The following is a 16,274-nucleotide window of genomic DNA, read 5'->3' on the forward strand; positions in this document are numbered from 1 at the left end:
TTTCCAAAATGCATTACAAACTGCTTGACAATTGCATTTACAACACAATTAACTATACAAACTTGTGTAACCAAGAAGTACTTCTGCGCAAAAGGCTGTACGACGTGCGCGTTCCCGTAAAATACACAGGCGCGCGGGTATGGATAGCCTATCTGCGTGCATAGTCTTCCAATAAACTGCGTTGCTTTTAGAAGCGTCAATTCAGTTGTTGCATATAGTTTAATGTCTTTATTTCGGGATTATCAAAGTAAATTATAACTCAAACTTGAGATTTTACTGGGCCACAGCAGATTTTCACTGGGGCACGTGCCCCAGTAAAAAGGGTCTAGCAACGCACGCACCTGCCCTGAAGCGGCTTCATAGCTGCATCCATGTCTGCGCGTCTCATTTGATGTGGTAATTTCACAGAAGTTGAAGACTTGTTCTCGCCTCCTACAGTGCAATTCAACTAGATATACGTCATCCGCGCTAAAATATCAAGGTGAAAGTCATCATATCTTGCGTAGTTTAGACCCAGCTCCCAACCCAACTTTGTGAATAGATTAACGGCGATATTTTTTTTATCGCGCGATATGAGTCTCACGTTAACGCAGCACGTTAACGCCGATAACGGCCCACCACTAATATATATATATATATATATATATAAAACAATGTAAATTATTTATTATTAACTTTTAATAAATTGTTAATTATTAACTTAATACATCCTTGGTGAATAAAATAATTAATTTACTTTACTTATAATACTTTTCTTTTCCCACGTGAGTCAGTCCGCGTCAGTCGTGCTCTTTAACCAATCAGATGTGACCTCGCCATTTCAACCAATCATAACCCGCCAGGAGCGCAGCCTGAATCCTGTTTACATGAAATAAACCTGCTCCAGAGCAAGGTTTAGCTTGCGCAACTGTTGCTATGACAGCAAGTCCCAGATGAGCTTTGAAGAACCGAGCGATCCAAGATCACGCAAAATCGTCAACAATCAAATCCAGCTAACTGAGTTAGCGACGTACGAAGAACGAGCCCCCCCCCCCCCCCCCCCCCAGAGACCAAATATTTTTTGGGACTACTGTATATATGTAATTATTAAATGGAAGGATAAGGCAAATGTGCTTTAAAATGACTAAAGCACATTTAAAAACATCTAAAGCTGTCCAAAGTGCTGTAAATAAATACTAGCAAAGTATTTATTAGCAAAGACAGATTGAAAAAAAAAAAAACAATGTAGTGATGAATATTTAATTTTTGCCTGTAAATTATTACAGCCATCTTCGAAACTCAACATACGACACATATGTGGGGCAGGGCAGTCTCATCAAAGGCATGGAGGAAGGCCTTGTGGGCATGTGTGTTGGGGAGAGGAGATCAATTATCATCCCACCATTCCTGGCATATGATGACAAAGGATATGGTATAGTTACTGATTGCTTTCAAGATTTATATGACATCGATTGATATTTACTCACTTATGATATATTTACAGCTGTAAAACTCACAATGCATATTTACAGTGCCCTCCACTAATATCGGCACCCTTAGTAAATATGAGCAAAGGTGACTGTGAAAATAAATCTGCATTGTTTATCCTTTAGATCTTTCATTCGAAAAATTCACAAACTTCTAACCTTTCATTAAAGTAAAACGATGGAAAATGGGGGGATATCTCATTATGAAATAAATGTTTTTCTCTAGTTCACATTGGCCACAATTATTGGCTCCCCTAAAATTTGTCTAAGTAAAATATATCTAAAGTATATTCCCATTATATTATAATATAACATAAAAGTGTCCAGTCATGATGTTCTGTTCCACAGGATTATAAATATGAGGAACACAAAAGCCAAATTCCCTTAATCATCCATCTCAAGAAGTAAAACAAAAGAATGTAGTTCTGATGTGCAGAACAAGTTTGTTTAGCTTCACAAAATAGAAAGTGGCTGTAAGAAAAGAGCTAAAGCATTGAAATCCCCATTCACACCATCAGGGCAATAATTAAGAAGTTTCAATCAACTAATGTTACAAATTTGCCTAGAAGAGGATGCGTGTCTATGTCATCCTAATGCACCATAAGGAGGACAGTTTGAGTGGCCAAAGACTCTCCAAGGATCACAGTTGGAAAATTGCAGAGAATTGTTGAGTCTTGGGGTCAGAAAGCCTAAAATAAAACGATCAAACAGCCCCTGCATCACCACATGTTGTTCCAGAGGATTTCAAGAAAAAGATCCTCCTGGCCCACCCAAAAACAAACTGGACATCTTGTTCAGATACATGGCTTCATGGATTCTATCAAATACCAGCAGATAAAAAATCTAAACCTGACTGCCTCTGTTTGGAATCTTATAATGGGCCATGATTGCATCTTCCAGCAGGACGATGATCCTAAACAAACACCAAAATCAACACAAAATTGTGTCACTGAGCACAGAATGAAGCTGCTACCATGGTCGCCCCAGTTCCCTCACCTGAACCCTGTATAGAAACTGAAGAGAAGCAGCACCGACATGAATCTGGGAAGAGAGAGATTCTGGAGAAATGGTCTCTGATCTCTGGTCAGGTGTTTTCCAAACTCATTAGACATTGTTGGAGAGAACTCAGAACTGTTATCTTGGGATAAGGATGTTGCAATAATTGGGTGCCAATAATAGTGGCCAACATGAACTAGAGAAAAACATTTATTTCATAATGAGATTTCGACCCTAGGTTCTATTGTTTTACTTCAAAGACAGGTTAGAATTTTGTGAATTTTTTGAATGAAGGATCAAAAGGATAAATTATGCAGATTTATTTTCACATCCACCTTTGCTCATATTTACCAAGGGTGCCAATATTAGTGGAGGGCACTGTAAGTAAAGTGTGATCATATTTTTGAAGTGTAATAGTTTTTGAACTGTTTGAAGCATAGTCTAAAGGGACTTCATCCTTAGGTACAAAGGTCCCTCCATATGCAACTCTAATTTTTGATGTGGTACTGGTGGATGTGTTTAACGTGAAGGATGACGTCAATGTGGAGGTCCAAATGATCCCACAGCCATGCCGAAGAAGGGCAATGGTGGGAGATTTCATACGTTATCATTATAATGGAACCTTTCAAGATGGCACTCTTTTCGATTCCAGGTCAGTCTATCATCTGGAAAAGAGAATTTTATATGACAAGGTGTATTGTTTGCGTTGAAATGCTGCCATTAGCAAAATGCAGATAATTTATATTTCACAAGACTGTTGGTGCATATTAAACTTTACTAACTTTAATACTTTTTTTTAAACATCATCAGTTATTCCCGAAACAGCACTTACAACACGTTTATTGGCATGGGCTATGTGATCGCTGGCGTCGACAAAGCCCTGCAGGGGGTATGTATGGGTGAGAGGAGACGAGTCACTGTGCCACCTCATCTGGCCTATGGAGAGAATGGATCAGGTGACTATTAGAAGCAAATTAGAAGTGACAAAAAATAAAAAATAAAACACCGGAACCATATCATTTACATAATGTAACATAAGCATGCTGAAATGTTACACAATGTGTTTTTGTGTTTAGTTTCAATAACTTTTTCAGCTATTGGATATAAATTCTTAAAACTTACCATTGTAGGCATAAAGACATTTCACATGTTACATGCAATAGTTCACTGTGTTTAATCTATTTAGCATTATCGATGACTGAATTTTGACTTTTGATTTAAAGATGGCTGTGGCTGTATTTTTCTTATTCTATTCTCTGTGCGTTCTCAGGTGAGCTGATCCCAGGGTCCGCCGTGCTCATTTTTGACCTGCATATCATTGATTTTCACAACCCCAAAGACCAAGTGGACATCAAATTGATCTACAAACCAGCTGCCTGCAAACTGACAAGTGCTGCAAATGACCTGATTATGTACCGCTACAACTGCTCTCTGCTGGATGGCACACGTCTCTACTCTTCGTAAGTGCTCTCATTTGCACCATGTGGTTATTTATCTATTTAACAAGATGACTGTTGATGGTCAAGCACAGTGTAACTGAGGTTCAGAACTCATCATCATGACTCCTTTCGGTATAAACAGGATTATCATAGATGATCAAATAGCTGATAATCATAATTTTACACTCTTTCAAGGAATTATGTCTTTTGTACCACGTATTTAAATTTACAATAACTAACTCAGTGTACAATGCAATATACAATTAATAATGTACAACTAATAGCCTACAATATTTAACCAATACACATTTGTTTACAATGACTTTTATCTGAATATGTTACCTGTTTTTCAGTTTTATTGTATTAGCTGTTGTGTACAGTTATTGATATTGATCTGGTAAAAGTATTATTAATGTATTATTTACAGAGATGACTACCCAGAACCCCCACGTGTCACGTTAGGTCAAGGGAAGTTGATCGCCGGTCTGGATGAAGGTTTGCAGGGCATGTGTGTGTTAGAGAGGAGAGAGATCACTGTGCCACCCCACTTCGCACATGGCACCAACGGAGGTCAGTAACCACACTATTAAAATAACCTTCAACAACTTTTTAGGAAAGTCAATTCCGTTTTCGACATGATATTGCAATGTAATTGCACTATTCCAAAACCTAGTTTTGCAGAAAAAGTATGCTTTTTGAAATAGCTATTTGCTGAAACCCAAGGAAGTGTCGTATTTATATCCTACACTTAGAATTGTAATCCCAGAATGCATTGTGATGAGTTCAGTACAGCGAGACAAACGTTAAGAGAAATACTGTCTGTTTACATGCACATGAATATGTAGATAGTCGTACAGGTATTATAATATTCTTGTGTATATGGTTGTCTATTAGGTCTGTAAAATTTTTAAACGCACATGACTTGAGGCTGAGCTCTAATTGGCTTGTTTCAGATTTTCCTCGGGGCGCAGAGCACAGCGCCCCAGACCCTCCCACTTAAGATCTTAGCCAATCAGTATTGTTTTTATATATTTTGGCCTCATGTGATTGGACCGCTATCGACTGTCAAATAAAAGCAATATCTTTTCCCAGATGAAAGTAAATTTGATTTTATCTTTTAAAAAAACTTTTACAAGCCGTTCAAATGAAGAAGAAGAAAAAAAAATATTGTTTTCCCTATTTGTTATTTCACTGTCACCGAAGCATTGTGGGCAACTACACAGAAAGTAACTAAAACAATGCAGTTTAACTTGAGGTGATCGTCGGGGTCCAAGCACAATGGCTTGTGTAGATGATTCAGTTACACAATGGACATGTCTCTTACCAAGTAAAGTCTTTAAGTATTATTGTATGCACAATATTAAAATACATAAATAATATAGTGTTACTTCTTTGATTGGATATACATTTAGTTATGTCTGACAACTTGACAAATATGTTGTCAATACCATTATAATTAGGTTTAAAAAAATGACTGGTCTATAAATATTTAGAATTTAAAGTTTTTGCATAACAATCACTTACTATATTGTGCTTTATTAAACTTTATGAAAATGAATTTATTTGCGGTCCTTAAACTAAGATCTATCCTTTGGCTCCCTCGTGTGGACAACATTAGTACTATGGCCTTTACCTCTGAATCACATTAAAGTAAATGGCTAATATTTTTTGGCTAATATACAAATGTTTAATGATTAATTTACTGATAATACAGCCAAACTCAAATTCACTGATATGGTTATTTCATACTTCAGTCCTGCTGCTTTGCATTTTTCGCCGCCACTGGCACCAACATACAGTGCAGTTGCGCCTCTGGTGTCCCCGAGATTGAATCCCGCCTCGTGAACGTTTTGAATTTAGAAAAATGTTTTATTTCTTAAACATCTTTGAAGTTCTTAATAGATTTCACTGTTGCACATTTACAGTCTTTTTATTTTTTACAGTAATGTGCATTTTGCAGTTTGTTTACATGGTGTACAATGGATGCACATATTTATGACTTCTTGTTACAGTGTTCATTTAAAATAAAAGTTGTTTAAAATAAACAACTGTGTGCACCCTATTATTAATGTAGATGTGTATTTCAGTAATAAACTTAAGTAGGAGAGTTTCAGTTACCAGCATTTACATCAAAATATGGATCCCATGTCTGCAAAACTAACATTTTAAATGAAATATTGATAGCTAATCGATATCGAATCGAATCGAAATCGGAATCGAATTGAATCGAAACCATAAAAATAAGAATCAAATCGAATCGAATCGCCGAATTGGTCACAATACCCAGCCCTATTATTTATTAAATATATTATTTATATAAAACATTATTGATTGAATAATATTATTTAATAATTAACAACAACAAAAACAGCCATCAAAAAAGTTGCTAGGCAATGCAGTTGAAAAGTATGAAGGCAGCGTTCCGATATACAGCATTGAATACACTTGAGATTTTGCCAAAACTATCTTCTCTGGATCAAATACTAGATTAATTAGACCAAAGACTGCCGTTAGATTTACCCAAAACTAATTACATGTAATGTTTAACCACTACAGAGACATCAGAGTCAGTGGTAAATGAAATTATCTTTATGAACAAACTGCATATTTGAGCTATAAACAAGTACATTCTCACCTGAAAATCTCTTAAAACTACATTCTGTGACACAAAAACAACATTATTCATAAAACTGCAGTGCATTTGCACTCCTCTGATCTCAAGAGGCTATGGGCAAAAATATGGTATAATAGCAATGACTGTGCAAAAGCACACACACACGGTTTGGTTGCATCAATGACATTAGAATCTTGCGTGCTTTAATGTATGACTCCTGCACAACATTGTAATCTCCTTTACCTTAATTACAGTCGTCATCCATCAGAACTTTCCTTGGACTTTCCAGGAGTTTACCTGTTTAAAATTCTGATTGCAAACTGATTGCAAAAACATTCCTTTTCAATTTTTAAAGTATTATTTGATCTAGGTTTTGGTCTATTAGATGTCCAAGTTTTCCCTGATCTCCACTGTCTTTCTCTCTCTGCATTCCTGCAGCGTCGGGTGTACCCAGTAATGCAGTGTTGATGTTTGAGCTGGAATTACTACAGCTGCAGAAGGGTGTTCCTGAGGGCTTTTTGTTCATCTGGCTGCAGAACAGTCCTGAGCCACTGTTCCCTGCCATGGACATGAACCACGACCAGGAGGTACCACTGGAAGAGGTATGGTCTTGTGTTGGCAGGCTTTTTAATGTCAATGAAGCTATTTCCTTCTTAGTGTATAAAAATGATTTAGCAAATTTGTTGATTTTGTCCTGTTTTTTAACTGTTACCTGAAGGTAACAGGTAAGAAAATAGTGAAAAAATGAAAATACAGAGAGAGATGTTTTTCTCTCCCAAAGCTACACGCATGAACAATTTTTTGATCAATCCACTGGGCTGCAGTGAAGACATTCATGCATTGTGGGTCAGGAGAATCACAAGAATCAACATGATTTCTCAAGTCAGCATACAATTAAACAGAAGCTGTCCTAACAAACAAATACTATTTGCAAATTAGAGACCTACAATAACTAGTATGACTTGTGATATGCCTGTACTGTATGTCACATCTGATTACCAATTGATTTTTTGTTGTTTTCTTCTCCAGTTTTCAGCATTCATTAAGCTACAGGTGCTTGAAGGCAGGGGCCGACTCCATCCAGGAATAGACAGTGATATTGTCATAAGAAACATGTTCAAGGAGCAAGATCGCAATGCAGATGGCAAGATAACTGAAGTTGAACTGAGCAGCGCAGTAAATGAAGAAGTGCCTAAACATGAAGAGCTATGAGGGCAACATAGTTTTTTGAGTACGTTTTTTTTAATTGACTGACTATGTGAGCTTGATGTTGGAATCCATGGGTTCAGCAATGGGTAATGTTCCGATGACATATAATGCACTATTAAAAAATACATTTCCAGTTGCATTGAGAGATTACATTGGAAGATGTGTTATAATATATGAGCTTTCTGTGTTCTTTTTTCTGTCCATTAATCAAATAATCAATGTAACTGAATGATGGGTTTCAGCAACCATTTTAGTATATCTTCTCAAGGAATAATACTATAGAAATGAAACTTGGATATATTTAAGTAGTAGTCAGTGTGAAGCATTATAGCAGTATACAGTATACTGTTCCATGAAAATAACTCAACATACAGCCGTAATTGCCATTATTGTCTCCGGTCATCTGGTCTGTTCGCGTCCATGCATTCGGGAGGCGTGACTTTGGACCAGGATTTTCAGGGAGGGTGGGACGTTGGCTTCAGTGCTATCAGACTAAAGTTAGCATTTTCTAAGATCTCCTATTGCTCCTTTAAGGGGTCAAGCACATCAGAGGCTAAATTTGGACCAGAGGATCAGTCAGTTGTGATATTATTGATATCAACGTTCAGAATAATGTAATCTATCAAGACCAGTCTCATGACAACAGGTAAAAGCTTTTTTGTAAATAAGACAGTTGAGTTAAGAGGCTCAACAGAGACAAGATAATTACGACATCAACTCCAAATGACAAAAGTAAATCTAGCGTGGAATTATGAAATTGAGTACTACTTGGTGCATTTAGTTTGAGCCCAATATGTTGGAGAATGCCCATAAAGGCTAAGGTTAATGTATCATTCTCATTATTCATGTCGGTGTTGAAGTCACCAACAAGTTTTATTGTCATTAATCGTATGACCTGAGGGTAACCCTGGGTATGACATGTATGGCTTAATATAACATAAATGATGCCTCTAACTAAAAATACGTAGTGGAAAACCCGTTAAAAGATTTACGTTACTAAACAAAAATATATAGATTATTTAAAAACATCTTTTTATACATATTTTGGGGGGGGCCATTATGACGTCAAATGGTTGTGCTTGGTGAGCTACTGGTGCTACCTGTTGTACAGGTACAGAAAGAGATTACAGGTGTAATGGATGTAAGTGTAGGCTTAAACCAAATCTAAGTCTAAACGCTAAACGCCCCGGATATCTAGTGAAATCCATGCTGAGAAACTCCCTCAGTGGCTGCAGTGTGATCTTTACATCTTGCCAGAATTGCATCTAGCGTTTCTTGTCTCTTTCAGTAGCTGCTGTCTACAAAGAGCCTCAAAAGCATCAGGGCTGAAGTGGAGAGAACAAAGAATGCAGGTCTTTAGGAAGTTGTATCCATCCGCAGGCCTCTTCGCATTCTTTGCTTTTCTTCTTATTGCTAGGAAAAGCAGTGAAGACTTACAACACTTCTTGTGTTGCTCTTCGGCTACATGGCAGTAAAAATATAAACAGTGGCAGTAGATCATTGAGTGCAGCCATTTCACACCATTGAAATAATGGCCCCCCATAGGCCAAAAAAGTATAAAACGATGTGGATTTTTTGAATAATGTAAATCTTTCATGGGTTTTCTGCTACATACTTCAGTAAGAGACATCATTTACGTTATATTCAGACTGAAATTTGGGAACCACTGCTCTACTCCATCTAAACTACTAAAAGAGGTGCTTCCAGAAGTCATAGATCCTCGTCTCAATATTATAAATTATACATTATACAAATTATTGCTGTGACAAATATCAGTTTAACAACTGGACTAAGGAAACGAAAATACAAAAAGAATTTCTTAGCACTTAACCTTCTGGTTCTATTTTATTTTTTCATATTTTAAAACAAGACATAATGTGTTTAGGGTAGAGACAAAGGAGATTACCCTTCACATAATACACAAATAACATGACACCTCCACTAAAATACTTAATTATTTTTATTTATTATCAGTATAAGAAAATTTTATATAACCATATTCCCTGATTAACAGTGCCATCTAAATTGGCACCAATTTTGTGCCATCGAGGTCCTTCTCGAATGTGCGCAAATGGAAAAATATAGACAATTCAGATAATGGCACAACATGAACATGCAGAAGTTGTAACAGTAGAAAAACAACTGAAGAAAAAAAAAAAGACCAATTCCGTCCTCATCTTGGAGATCTGGGGTCTAGTTCATTTTCCTGTTATGTATAATAAGATGGCATTAGGAACATCCATGGTTTCATCTTTCTCCAAGACGATATCATAGGAGTTTAAGTATGACTGTCTCCTCTCATCCACCTAAGGTAAAAACAAAGACATTCATTAGAGTGTTTTTTTTTCTCCTTTTTCTGTTCATGTGCTGTTCTGTTTTTACGGGGTATTTACCTTATCATTAAGGTATCCGATCTTCAGGACATTTTGTAAGTTCACGACTCCATCGGCCATGTTGAGATCACCAAGAGAGTCTCCGAGCAGGAGGACGTTACCGCGACTCTGGAGCTCCTTGAAGTGTTCAGTATTGAGCAAAGCTCCTTCCCGTTTGTTGTAGATGTGAATCAGCTCTCCTTTAAATGCCCGCAAAACACCCTGCAGAGCCCGATAGTTAAACCAACAATATAGTATAGTTAGTCACACTGATGAATATTAACATCACAATGTTTTAGCTGTGTACGTGTAGAAGACGTGTTTGATAACACTGACTGTTCCTTTCCAGTTCAAATTTGTGATGATAATTAAATATGTACATTGTAGGGTTTTTTTTAAAGCTCAGATGAATAAAATGTATATTTAAAATGGGTCTAATATGAATCTTAAGAGGTGTTACAAGCACAAAAAGAGGCTACCTAAACAGCTATTTAAAGGTCTTCAGAACTCAATTCAGAATTCAAGTGGAACATAAAAGAATAACTGGATTCAACCTTGTGACTAGTGGTTGACAGATACAGTTGTGCATCCCTTGCAGAATATGCAAATATGCCAATAACTGTAACAAAATAAGCAGTTGAACTGCTCAGGGCCAACAAGGGACCCACAAATAACACAAAACCAGTCGTAAGCAGATAAACATCACATTTTCATTTTTGGGTGAACACGTTTTTTTATATGGCTCAAATTATTTTAGATGTAAGACATATGCGTTTAAATATGGGTTTCTGCAGGTATCAAATCTAATTTATTGCCTTTTAATGCCATTTAAAACAAAAAATAATGCCATACACCACTAGGGCTGGGTATCGTTTGAATTTTATCGATTCCGATTCCGATTCCGATTCCACTTATCGATTCCGATTCTTTTCGATTCCCAGTTTCGATTCCAGTTTAGTTAAAAAAAAAAAAAAAAAGCCAAACATTAATATATCAAACATGTTTATTTTCAGTGCTAGCTTGCAACATATTATTTTATTACAGGGGTTCTCAACCTTTTTTATATCAGGGCTCCCTTCTTCTTGGGTCAATTTTGCAAGGCCCCCCTATGCCTGACATTTCCTCTAAAGGTGTTTATTTTTGAATATACATATACAGATTTAAAGCACCTAAATTATTTAATTCAGAAATTCTTCACAACTTCAGAGTACTCTTTCTTAAGTGACTGAATATCTACTGTTTGTATTTATTATAAAATAAACATATAAATGAAAAATACAGTAAATACATTGTAAATATGCTGGTGCTCATATGTGCTTAAACACCACTGACCCTTACGATCCACCTCTATGGGTAAGCATTCATTATAAAAAACTCACAGGACATTTATTTTGAAAACTATGCGAATATTTCGAAATTTCACGCAAAAATACTATGGATCAGAGTCCCGAAAGCATGAATAGTTTGTGAATCAACAGCGGACTTATGCGTGCCTAATGTACGACTCCGATTTACAAGAATGAATACATTAGGCACGCGCGAGTTCGTTACTATTACTCTGGTCATCTTTGCCTTTACATTACCGGGAGGGTTTGTTTCATGCAGCCAAGAGATGAAGTAGATACCTGTCTTCCCGCGGGGGTAGAAGTTACTTTTATGTGGGCTTTTGCGGAACGAAATAACATATATTCCTTCTGGAGCGGGCGGGCACAGGACTAAAATCCGTCCCTTGAAGATCTCTAAGATGAAGTTTGCGTGCAGCGGTAGATTTGTCTTCGCTTTTTACAAAGCGTAGACACACTTTTAAACGCTTACCGCGATCCATGGGAGGGATGTTTACATTACCGCGTAAGGTCCTGGCAGGTTGCACGCGCGGAAGGTCCTGGCAGATCGCTAGATGAAAAAATGCACCTAGGAATCGATAAGAGGAATCGAAATTTTTATTTTATAACAAGTATCCGATTCTTTATCTTAAGTATCCGATTCCAGAATCGGAATCGATTTTCGATTCCCAACCCTATACACCACCCATATCACACAACTGGTCAAAAATGTTTAATGTTTGAAACAAGTCTTTCTGCTCATCAAGGCTGCTGTAATAGTGATATTGAGAAATATTATGTTGATTTAAAACTGTTTTTTTTTTTTTATGGAAATCATAATACATTTTTTGTTTCAAAATTCTCTGTTGAATAGAAAGTTCAAAATAACTGAATTTTTACTTTAAAGATATGTATAATGTTATTAAAAATATATATTGTTACTTTTGATCAGTTTAATTAGTCCTTTGTTAATGAAAGTATTTAAAAAATGTATTTTGAATGGTAATATATTATGCTTTCCACAATAAATAAATAAATAAATAAAATGAAAAGGAACAATTGTTTTCTATGTTGATAATCAGATATGTTTCTTGAGCAGCAAATCAGCATATTGGTATGATTTCACTGAAGATGAGCCCCAGAGACAGATCCCAGTGAGGACTTTGTTATCTAAATGGCCATTGACACAAGACCACAGGAACCAGATGAGTCCTCTGCACAAACCGACTTTGCTGCAGCCTGGAGTTAAAGGGTTAGTTCATCCGCTACGACGTGTAAGGCATTTTTTTTTTAATTATGGATGGGTACACTTTATTATACTGGCCCCCTGACTGTGCCTGATTTCACCCAAAGATTTTTTTCTCCATTTCTAGGGATGTAACAGTATTGTAAATACCGTCGTACCCCAATAGCAAATTTTTTCGATACTACCGTGGTCGCATGACTTGATAAATAGGCCAGCTGCAATAAGTATTTTAATTTTTTTTTTCTGAGTTTTCAAGAATACTAAATTGAAACTTTTTTTTTTTACATGGTTTAATAATTTTTGTTATTAAAATTGAAAAATTGAAGTTCCTGTTTCAAAGTTTACAGATAGATGGCTAATTTGTATGCCATTGATATGTTCAGTGTTCATGTAAACTGTTTAATAAACACTTCTGGCACTTTTTTTGAGTCTCTTCATTAGTTTTGTTTTTCCTGTAAATGATTCAATAAATACCGTACCGTGCCATTCATACCGAGGAGTTTTGATACCGTTACATCCCTATCCATTTCTGTTACGATGAAGTTTTGGTTTCTTGCCACCGTTGCCGTTGCCTTGCTTAGTTGGGGACACTTAATTTCCAGCAATATCATCGACTTGATTGCACAGATAATATTTGAACTAAACTGAGATGCTCAATGAGTACGTTTACATGGACAACAATATTCCGATTTTAATGCGATTAAGACAATACTCTGATTAAGAAGCAACCATGTAAACTGAGATTTTTGATTAATTTAATCCGACTAAAGTCATAATCGGAGTAAACACAAATCGAATTAAGACAGGTGGAGTATTCCTATTTTAGTCGCATTATGGAAGACATGTACACACCTTAATCAGACTATTCCCCTTGTGTAGGACTTTTCGCCACATTTTGTGACAGGATACACACTAATGCTGCGTTCCAGGCAGGTTTTTGAGCTCGTAAATCACGTCTTCAAACCATGACTCAGGACTTTAGCATTCCAGGCAAGTCACGCCAAGCATTTATTATTTTTATATTATTAATAATTTGACTGCAACGTTATATTGTCCTAAACTCTATTTTGCCACCGTGTGCCACTTGCATAAACACCGCACCCCTAGAGGCTTTATTGTTGTTTCGCGGGCTATGTCACCTCAGAACTTGGAACTGGGAGTACGTCGTCGATCTAGTAACGTTACGAGTTCACGGGTGGGAATTCACGGGTTTGACTGCCTTTCCAGTGCACTTTCACGGGTAGAAGTTTGGAAAAACACGGGTAACGTGTTGCCTGGAACGCTGCATAACGTTCTCAGTTGGTCGCACATGCATATGCTTTGGTTTCATTTTTATTTATTTATTTTTTTGCTACAACATGGGATTAATCAATGCTCATTGCTGATAAATAGTTCGTCTGTTATCATAATTTATAGTTTTATGAAAACGTATTTAACATTCAACCCGTTCTTTTTCATTAGTATTATTTGTGATTTTAATTTTGTGAACGGGATTTCCGCTATTGGAATGTCTTAGGATGCTTTTCACTTTTACTATCGAATTCATGATCTTGGTTTTGCTTACATATATAGGCTACACCTATCAATTTTAAGATTAAAACAAATTCTTAAAAGATGGATTTGTTATTTAAACAGCATAACAACAATAAAATAAAACTAGTTTATGTAGCATTTATTAACAAAAACTAATAAGACGAGGAATGGACTCCATCGCATGCTGTGTTATATGCCGACTAAACAATTTATTACAGGGCGCGCAAACACTGTGCAATCAAATTAATTAATAAAAAATATAAATGAAAGCCTCCAAAGCGTAATGTGAGGTAAACGGCAAAGATAACAGGGTTTTCAAAATGAAAACAAACAAAAAAAGTAAAACTAAACTGGCTTTCAGTGACTGTGCTTGCGTGTTTTTTTTTTTTCTCCTAAAAACTGACTGGCTCTGAAATGCTCGCTGTATGGATCAGACGCTTTGGAGCAGCACAGCATGCACTCGCACAAATGCGACCACGGCAAATTTTAACTCACACATTCTAAAATATTTGTTGCATATGTCCAGTGCCACTTCAAGCTTTTTGTAAAATTAAAACCGAAACATCCAAAAGTCTATAAGGAAGATGAACTGATAGTGTCGCGTGTGGACCTAATGATGTGTGTCATTAACCGATCTATGTACTATAACATGTAAAACGGGAACATGAAAGGAATATTCTAAAAGCAACTCATGTAAACAGCTTAATCATATTATTGTCTTATTCAGAATAAGGTCATTAATTAGATTACTGGTGTCCATGTAAACGTAGTCACTGATTTCACTGAATCAATGATGAACTGACTTAAACTATAGTCCTTTATTGACACACTATTCTCCTGTTAAATACTGTAAAGCTACTTTGACCCAATCTGTATTGTTAAATAAACTGACTTGACTTCTAGAGGTAGAGGCATGCAAACATTGGGGAAAAAAAATTTGGCACTCAGGCAGGCATGTTCTATGTGACTGTTTTGATGAAGGGAAACACTAGTTTTAGCATTATTTGTTCTTCGGATATTTCTCTTTAAAACAAAAGTATCAGTAAACAATATTTTTTAACTATTTATGGTCTCACAAATGATGTCTGTTTAACATATAAATGGCTATTCAATATCACAAATGAAACATTTTCAATAATTTAAGAAATTAAAACTAAACAAGAATGTACTGAAAATCATTTAAACCATAACCGTGAATTACATTGACAAATGTTTGAAAAGAAACTTACAGACTCGTCAAAGTCCATGTAATTGGAGAAGACTTTGACGTTAGGATGGAACACACCAGCTTGTCTGATAACTTCCTCTAACACATCCCCAACACCAGCAGAGAAGATCAGCAGAGGAACAGACATCTGATGGAGATGATCAAAGAACTGCTGATATCCATCCCTGACAAACACATTATCAATATTTTAAGTGATATCATCAGCCACTACAACACAAACGCTTGTTAGTTTTGTTAATGGTCTGACCTCAGCATGGCTTCAGACTCTCTCACAGCTAGAGCCAAATGATCCTTAATGATCTTCTGCTGCACAAGGAGCTCATGAGCTTTAGTCCACCTGCACCCACAGACACACACAGACATACAGCTAAGTACAATTAATGAATAACAACTAGGGATGCACCGAAATGAAATTATTGGCCGAAGCCGAATACCGAACGCGGTGTTTCGCATTTTTTTCCATTTATTTTGCCAATTTTTTCACCATTACAATAATTAAATAGTAAAAATTTGCTTTTTACTATTTTGTGTTGCTTTTCAGAGAAATAAATCAAATAACAAAAATACAATTTCAAAATATTTATTTAACACTGAACTAGGAATGCACCGAAATGAAAATTCTTGGCCGAAAACCGAAACACCGAAAGAATTATGCCAATTATTAGTACCATTGCATTTATGGCTATGACTGTGTACTAATCTTACTAAAATCAAAGCATTGCAATTGCATAAATTAATATTAGAGTTTCAAAGAATAAATCAATTATTTTAATTTAAACAATTATTATCAATCAAGTATTATATTACTTAAATAACATATACATATATTTTACTGCCTTTGTTTAAATT

The 16,274-nt window shown here is 36.1% G+C and overlaps 2 protein-coding genes across 2 annotated transcripts in view; one reads left to right on the plus strand and one right to left on the minus strand.

Moving 5' to 3' along the window:
* The window catches only part of fkbp10a (FKBP prolyl isomerase 10a), a 28,021-nt gene extending 20,147 nt beyond the window's left edge, over window positions 1-7,874 (plus strand). The window contains exons 5-11 of the mRNA XM_073844154.1: window positions 1,266-1,411; window positions 2,925-3,114; window positions 3,273-3,418; window positions 3,733-3,922; window positions 4,329-4,471; window positions 6,954-7,117; window positions 7,545-7,874. Of these exons, the coding sequence (XP_073700255.1) occupies window positions 1,266-1,411; window positions 2,925-3,114; window positions 3,273-3,418; window positions 3,733-3,922; window positions 4,329-4,471; window positions 6,954-7,117; window positions 7,545-7,727 (1,162 nt within the window). The 3' untranslated portion in view covers window positions 7,728-7,874. The remainder of the gene's footprint in view (window positions 1-1,265; window positions 1,412-2,924; window positions 3,115-3,272; window positions 3,419-3,732; window positions 3,923-4,328; window positions 4,472-6,953; window positions 7,118-7,544) is intronic.
* Window positions 7,875-9,666: 1,792 nt separating this feature from the next.
* The window catches only part of LOC141338547 (cytosolic 5'-nucleotidase 3-like), a 31,797-nt gene continuing 25,189 nt past the window's right edge, over window positions 9,667-16,274 (minus strand). The window contains exons 6-9 of the mRNA XM_073844123.1: window positions 15,673-15,762; window positions 15,427-15,589; window positions 10,118-10,318; window positions 9,667-10,030 (exon numbers count right to left, since the gene is read on the minus strand). Of these exons, the coding sequence (XP_073700224.1) occupies window positions 9,923-10,030; window positions 10,118-10,318; window positions 15,427-15,589; window positions 15,673-15,762 (562 nt within the window). The 3' untranslated portion in view covers window positions 9,667-9,922. The remainder of the gene's footprint in view (window positions 10,031-10,117; window positions 10,319-15,426; window positions 15,590-15,672; window positions 15,763-16,274) is intronic.

Source organism: Garra rufa, chromosome 7, assembly GCF_049309525.1.
Source record: "Garra rufa chromosome 7, GarRuf1.0, whole genome shotgun sequence".
Classification (NCBI taxonomy): Eukaryota; Metazoa; Chordata; class Actinopteri; order Cypriniformes; family Cyprinidae; genus Garra; species Garra rufa.